Source organism: Mandrillus leucophaeus, unplaced genomic scaffold, assembly GCF_000951045.1.
Source record: "Mandrillus leucophaeus isolate KB7577 unplaced genomic scaffold, Mleu.le_1.0 Scaffold515, whole genome shotgun sequence".
NCBI classification, from domain to species: domain Eukaryota; kingdom Metazoa; phylum Chordata; class Mammalia; order Primates; family Cercopithecidae; genus Mandrillus; species Mandrillus leucophaeus.
The window spans coordinates 2488133-2496493 of record NW_012105531.1 but is presented as its reverse complement, the minus strand read 5'-3'; the positions used below and the strand labels follow the sequence as shown (position 1 = coordinate 2496493).

The following is an 8361-nucleotide window of genomic DNA, read 5'->3' as shown; positions in this document are numbered from 1 at the left end:
GTACCACAGTCTGTTTAACCATGACCTGTTGAAGGACACCTCATTGTTTCAAATTTTGGGCTATTCTGAATAAAGCTGCTATGAACATTCATGCACAGGTTTTTCAATGCTCTGGGATAAATCCTTGAGTGCAATTGGTAGGTTGTGTGGTAATTATATGTTTACTTGTATGAGAAACTGTCATATGGTTTTCCAGAGAGGCTATACGCCATTTTATAGTCCAACCAGCAATATATGATCTAGTTTCTCTGTCTTCACCAACATTTGGTGGTGTCCACTATTTTGTTTATTTTAGCCATTCTGACAGATGTTTAGTGATACCTCATTATAGTTTTAATTTATATTTCCCTGACTGGCTAAGGATATTGAATATCTTCTTTATGTGCTTATTTGCCATTGGAATATCCTCTTTGGTGATATTTTGCATCTCTGCTCCTCCATTTACTTCTTTTTAGTCTTTAAGGTGGTGTGAGATTGCTGGTAAATTACCTATGAAGTTTGTTATAATGTACTTACATAGGAGGAAACAGATCTTCAGACTGAAATAGAAAATGTTGCTTACTAGGGTTCTTAGCTCTGTACTAGAATCTCCAGGAATACAAAAATGAGTAAGAGAAGAACCTTAGTCTTGAAGTTCTAAAACCATCTGGCACTTTTAACTGGAAAAAAAAAGCAGAAAATGTGTAGAAGTCTGAGATTTCCAAATTGCATGACTTCAAGGAATGATATTTTCATGGTCATCATGAAGGTGACCACAAATGATGGAAAGATCCTAGCAGACACAAACGAAGGATTCAAATTCATCTAATATGAATAAAGCATGCAAAAATGTCACTGTACGTAGATGACTGCCCAAAGCAACACTGGATGACATAGTAGCAGTCCTAATTAGAGGACAAGTACCCCTGGCCTTCACAACCCACAAAGGCACTCAGCTGCCAGTGAGAACAGTGACTGGAGTGAGACTTCTAACAGGATTTTCAAGAAGCTTGTTCTGTCCTCTCCCTCTTATTTCTTGAGCCTCCTAGAGAATATGGATCTATGCCTAATTGATCACCAGTTTCACATACCTGATGTCAACCCCAGCACATTACTGAGTGCTTAATTTCAGTTTGGGTGAAGAAATTTTTTCCAAAAATTGTATCTTTACTAGCAGCACTGGGTCTCAGACAGTGTATTTCTGTACTTTTCTGTAGAAATTAATGACCCAAATCCTTCAATTCAGTATGCACTTAAGAATTGCACAGTGATGGTCTAAGAAGAGAAATGGCTCAATAGAGAAGATTAGAGAATAAACACACACACACACACACACACACACACACACAGAGAGAGAGAGAGAGAGGTATGGTGACATTTAAAATCAGTGGAAAGAAGATGAACTATTGAAATCATCTAGGAAAATTTCTTACCTCACACTATATACAAAACAAAAATCAGTTGGATTAATGATCTAAATTTTAGTTTAAAAACGTGTATATAGTAAAGAAATTTAACATCTTTATAATTTGTAAGACTGAGGTGGGATACAGCAGGAAGCCTTCTGATGAAGACATGTAACTTAGAAGCTATAAACAGAAAATGTACAGATTTGACTACGTAAAAGTTAAAAAGAAAACCCTTTGTGATAAAAAAAGTACAACAAACAGTTGAAAGAAAACAGAGAGAAAGTGTTTTATATATATGTGTGTACATATGTCTATATTTCACATATATCCTTGCACACTTATTTTTCTATGGTGCAGACATACATATTTATCTCTAATAGTAAGTTATTATTTCCAATATACAAACAGTTTATATAATTCAATAAGAAAAATGCAAACAATCAGAAAATAGTAGAGTAAAAACAAGCAAATCATGGGAGAATACAAATTACCAATAAACATATGAATAGCTGCTTGCCTTCACTAGTAAGTAACCAAGAAACTAGAAATTAAAACAATAAGAAATTGATACTTAAAAATTCATCAGTAGGCAAAAATTAAAAACAATATTCAGTATTTATTGGACATAGGAAAAGAGCATTCTCAGACATTTTTACTGGGAATATAAATTGATACAGCCTTTTTCTGAGGATGGAATTTCTGAGATTCAGTATCTCTTGAAATTTAAAATGCTCATACCCTTTGATACAGTGATTCCACCCTTAGGAATCTGCACCATAGAAAAAATAGAGGTGTGCAAGGGTATATGTGCTGTGATACTCATTGCAGCCTTATTTGTCAGTAGCAGAAAACTATAATCAACCTAAAATATCTAGCAATATGGAAATGTTAAAAAAAAAAAAACTATGGTGTGGTCATGCAGTGAAATATAGAGAAGGCATTAAAAGGCACTAAATCTATAGCAGTGACTTGGCAGCACGTGGCAGGATGCCCATGAGTGAAAATATCCACTCTAGGATCATATGTATATATAGCAGGATTTAAGCAGGGGCGGGGGTGGGGAGGAGGTGTATATGTGTCTATGTGTTTGTGTGCCAAAAATCAAAAAGTCTAAAAAAATACACTCTGGCCTGTTAATGATGTATATGAGGTATAGGAGTGCTGGGATGAGGGGAATTTCATTTTTTCTTTTATGTACTTGTGCAATATTTGTAATTTTTACCACCAAGATAGAATTATTTTATAATATTAAGAAAGAAAGGAAATTATAAATGCTAAGCAACCCAATTATTAACCAAAAAGAAAGAATTTGGTTAAAAGAATTGATGTAATAGAAGGTACAGATACCTATGCCTAATAAAAATTTAAAAACAAAACAAAATACAAAAATCTTTTTCTTGCTACTGTATTAATTTTCTGTATCTGGCATATTTATTTCCATGATTTCTCTCTGGTTATTTTATTGTGTTTAATTGATGGTGTTTACTGGAGTTTAGTGAAAAATATTTTGTAAACATCTCCAGTTGTGATTTATCCATTGTAATATCTCCCCAGTGAACTGACTGTGAGTAGGGAATTACAGAATTATCTGTAAAGGAGATACAGATCTTGAAAGTAGTCTGGGGCTTTGCTTATCTCCACAGGAAACCTTATTTCATATTGATAAAGTGTGAAACCTTTCCTTAGTTATTTCTGATTGTTCATTGTTGTTACTATTTTAATGAGAGGTAGAAATGAGCTAAACCAACCTGCTTCATTCCTTCTAGTACTAATTTAATTTCAAAGGAAATTCTTCAACCCCAATAAATAAGTGAATGTGGATGGAACCAGACTCTGACTCAACATGTCCAATTAATTGCTTCTAAACAGTAAGATACATTCTTTTAAAGGCCCCCAACAAAAAACAGTAAAAAATGATCACGTGAGAAGTGAGATGACTATCATCATCTCTGCTTACAAAACTCTGTTTCCAAAGTTGACATTAATATTTGCCATCTACTCTATTATAAATCAAGATTTATTGTAGAAATATGCCAAAGATAGCACAATAATGAGGAAAACAGAATCATCTCAGGTTTTGAAATACACCTAACAAATTCAACCTCTTGCAAAATAACTTTCTTATTCAAAATGGAACTGGGAATTGTTCAGCACACAATGAATCATCTTTTGGCAAGTACAATAGAATCTTTAGGGACATTTCACAGCCTCTTGTTCAATTGTTAGGATGTTTTTAGCTTTCACAGGTAGGGAAGAAGGTAGCTTGTATAGCCATCATCTTGTTGCTAAAATTGTACAGTAAAGATTTTTCAGGCAAAAGATCTTTTTGGAATTTTTTTCCTTTCTTTTTCTTTATACAGAGCTTCTTTGTGTCTCAAAAACAATCTGGAATTACTTAATGCTAATGTTTTCTGGTTTTACTATTTACCCAGGACTCAAATGTTAAACATTAATATGGGAAACTCCCTTTTCCTTGTCTCATAGCCTTATATTTATTTAACTGTTATTTTGCAAGAAGAAAATCTCCTCTTTTCCTCTCCATGTTAGTACTTTTCTTATTAACAAACCTATTTTCATTTTGTTTTTGCTTTTTTTCAGGAGGCTTTCGAGCTACCCTCAGATGATTGTGAAGTGATTGAAACTGCAGCAGCGTCCAAAGTGATTAAATATGAGTATCATGTCTTATATTCCTGTAGCTACCAAGTGCCTGTACTTTACTTTAGGGCAAGCTTTTTAGGTAAGACCATGTCTGAAGCTCAAAGTAAATTTATAACATTTACATATAAAGCAAAAAGCATATTCGAAAAATTATTCTCCAGAGGAAAAAAAATAGAGTTAAAAATAAGAAAACTGTGGGTGAGGTAAGGTTTTACCAGTAAATTTTCTCATGCTTCAGAAAGGGTATCAAGACTTTAGCGTGAATGATATCATCCCAGCCTTAAGTCTGATCTTCAGATTCTTGGCCTTTTGCCTGAAGTTGACTAAGCCCCCTGGCCCTTTTTCTTTACTTTAAACATGTAGGAACAACTTAAAGCTACAATGTTTATTTACTTCTAACTTTACAGTAAAAATTTCTTTTAATCTCAGATGATCCCATTAACTCAGAAGCCCCTGTGCCTCCTTCCCCAAAAGCTAATAATTATTTTAAGAAATGTTTATCAATTAGCTTAAGCTGTATTTAAAAATGTCACTGACATTTCCTTCAGCCATGTATACATCTCCAATGCCTTAGCTTCCTGCGATGCTGTTACTCAACTCATTCCCTTGCCAAGAAGGTGGAACACCCTGTCTCCTTGGAGGCCTTAGCTAATAAAGCTTATTTAATCAGCAGCCACATGGCGTCCTCACCCTGCAGCGCAGCCATGACTTCCCGTTTAGAGTCCGCTGCCTAAACCGGGTCAGCATTGGGATGTGCTGCCACCCAGACCCAGGGACCAAGAGGAGCCTCCTGTTCCGCCAAACCCTTGCCCTGTTTCTCCTTTTGTATCTGGCTTGTCAGCAACATTATGCATTTTGAACAGCCTTCTAACTTTTTTCTGGATAGCTAAGACATCTGAATTTAGCCAATGATATTTTATTTTTAATTAAAAAGTAGCTTAAGCTGCTTGAATGTGTGTTTGGTAGATTTAATCACTTGCTGCCTTATATTGTTTAATGGTCTCTAATTTTGCAGTGTTGGCGGTTTAACAAGCACTTAGGATTTAAAACACAAGAAGAAATTCTCATAGACTCCCTGGTGAGAAGATTTTAATCTGAGGTGCAGTTCCTAAGAACTGACAATTTGGGGTAAATTTTCAACATGGGACATGGGGAATGGAGAACACTGATAGTTCACTAATTCACAAACTCTTGCTGTGGATTTATCCATATCATTATTACAAGCCTTTAAAACACTCATTTTATGGTAATTATATTTGGTTTAGAGCCCAGAGGTTAAAGGAAGTTTCTTGTCAGTGAGCTGTGCTATACTAAAAAGTAGGAGATACATTTGTTTATTCATGGGGAGGAAAATCTCTCTCTTGGTTCTGGTTTGCAATGGCTCTGCCTTCTAGGTTCAGAGACAAGTCGAGGCTGCAGGTAGAGGAAATAGGACGTTACTTCTTCAGTACTGTACTTTCATATAATTAGTATTCACCATAAGCAGTTAATCACCAGAGAAGAGCTCCCAGAGACAAAACAAGTTGTTTAGCTTGTCAGCATTAGGGAATCAGAGGTGTTGAAACATGACTGCTTCTAGCTGGAAGTGGGTCTTGCCAAGGCCGGCTGATGAGCTCATATGTGTGCTTTGCTCTTATGTGCCAACAGCTCCCCTTACAGTACAGCACAGTAATTGTTCCTGCAAGTCCAATTATATTTTAATGACATTGGTGTAGTTTCTGTGATCCTTTCTTCATGATTTTCTATTCTTTTAAAAAAACACAATTAGCATTCTTGGCTTCTATTCGTATACTTTTACAATGCCCTCCATTTATGCCTTATAAAGGTAAACCAAAACAAGTCATTTATTTTTATGTGGAAGCATTCACCCCCCACCACCACTGCTTTGTGTTGTATAGAGTGGGTATCAGGAATTTAAAATTTTATTTTGGCCCAGAATTCATTTAGTGCTTGTTCAGGTACCTTAAAATATCAAATTTAATTTTTGTGCAGCATACTGAATGCTTTCTGGTGGAGAAACATGAAGAATGGTTCTTTCTTTCCTTTATCATATTCTAATAATTTATTTTTTCTTTCCACCTAACTTAACCTCATGGATATTTTTAAAATGTATCAACCTTTACTCTGGAGTCACAATTTTTCATTTATTCCTCTCAGTCTTTTTTATTCTCCTTACCTTTTCCTGTGATATCTGATTACTCTGACCCTTCGTCTGTTTGTTAAACAAATCTCTGTCAGTGTGGTGAAAGGATTCCTAATGTCTTCCTCTTATTCCAGGCCCGGATTTTTCTTTGTCTCATTCTAAGAGAGTTCCGACCTAGAAAGAGGATGACTGTAAAATTTCTTGCCCAGGGGTCTTTTTTTTTTTTTTTTTTGGTTGCTTCAAAAATAGTTCACTTAGCCTTGTTTTTGACAGATATTTATAATTTCTTTTGCATTTGATTGTTAGTAAAAATTAATTTCTCTGCTTTGCTCTAAATTTTCTCCCTGTCCCTATTTTTTTAAGGAAAAGCAAAACAAGTAATAAATAGTTTCCATTTAAATTTACATTACCCTTTCTTGTATCAACTTGCTTCAATTTCAGGAGAAATTTTTACTGTTTCTCGAAATGCAAATCCCTTAGACTTTGAATTCCTTTTCTTTATATGGTCCAGTTTCCACCAGGCCAATTACTAGTAGCCCAAGACTCAGTTAACATGCCATCTATTCTTGTCACTCCCATGTCATGTCATGTCATATCATATCATATATTCTATTATATCACAACTTGCACTATAGCAGAAATATTTGTTTATATCTATAAAATGATATGCTGGAACACAGAGCTTCAATATAAAAACAAGAGTGAAGGAAATTAATATTGAGTGCCTACAAAGTGAGAAGCTTTATTTATGGCTTTGTGTGTATACGTGTATAAGATATATGTATATATATATGGCTTATTCAACTGTGGCACAGCATCAAGTATTTAAGTGAAACGATAATGAAGAATTTCTAGCCATTTAAAAAATATAGCCCAAGAATGGAAATATTGTGATGGTGCCTACTTCAACTGCTATGCCAGGTTTTGAAGGCGGAAGTAATTCTGTTGTCTCCAGGAGACCGAGGACCCAAACCATCTATGTATCTTTACTCTTTAGTCTGATAATTTTCAGAGACTATAAGAGTAGTGGACTTAGAAAAATAGAACATCCTGAGGACTCAAAAGTGGGTATCCAAACTAGCTGAAGCAGCTGTTCCACTTCTATAAACACGCATTTTTATTTAATCCTTGAAGGCAGACAGCCAAGTTGAGACAGCATTCTGCTTCTGCCTCTCATTTCTACTACTTTGGTGTACAGGAGCTCAGTTACCAAGTAGGCAATGTGGATTTAAGAGAAGAAATAAGCCCTTCCATCCCAATGTTCTGTTTTTCTCTAACTAATTCTGTCATTGTAGGTTTGGGAGAGGTGGTGGGACACAGTTAATACCATTTATCACTCAGCAGAGGGTGAGACATAATTGCACATCTGTTGAATAATAATAAATAGCCTACATTGGAATAGTGCCTTGTAGTTTACTAAATCCACTCCCACAAAGCATTGACATCTTCAAGTGCATGCTGTTTTTTTGTTTGTTTGTTTGTTTTCTTTCTCTTTTCCCCACTGTTTTTGAAGCATACCATATTAAAGATCTTTTTGTATCATGCCAAAGCCTTCTATCCACTCCCTATCATTCTTATTCCCCGACCTTTTTATGTCTCATTTTCCCTTTTGAGGGCTCAACTTTGATCAAAGCTAGTGGCAAATGTTTCAAAGGTGGTAAAACCCTTAGGCACATACATGATGGCCTTTGCCTTACCAGAGGCCTCGGCTTAAATATTTTCTTCTTACATTTAGCTAGAAATGTCTATATTTATTGCATCTTGAATTCTGATTCATCTCTTTCTTTTCCTTTGTTCTCAATCTCTATTGAAAAATGGACCAAGTGGCTCTTCTTATTTTCAAAACATTTAATTCTTTGGATGACATATGGGTTCTTCTTGGGAGCTGTTTGGACATATTTCTTTAATTAGTCAGCAGGGCCATTTGAATAGAGGAGGAATCATTTCCTCCATTCAGCAAAGGAATGGCTGTCCTTTATGGATACCATTCTATTATTGGCCCAGGAAATAAGGGTATAGAATTAAAAATGTAGCCTAAATATTTCATGTGAAAGATTTGTCCACTTGTTGTAGGCCTGAAGGATGCTCATGGAGAAATGAGGCAAAAGAAATAATCAAAGAATAGTTCCTTCTCGAAGGCAGCATGAACCAAACTAAGATAAAGGCCAGGAT

At 35.3% G+C, this 8361-nt stretch overlaps 1 protein-coding gene across 1 annotated transcript in view; it reads left to right on the top strand.

Annotated features, from left to right (window-relative positions):
- Positions 1-3980: 3980 nt before the first annotated feature.
- Positions 3981-8361, top strand: part of ATG10 (autophagy related 10) — a gene marked incomplete at its 5' end in the record, with an annotated part of 91659 nt that continues 87278 nt past the window's right edge. Inside the window, one exon of the mRNA XM_011996473.1 lies at positions 3981-4125. Within this exon, the coding sequence (XP_011851863.1) occupies positions 3981-4125 (145 nt within the window). The remainder of the gene's footprint in view (positions 4126-8361) is intronic.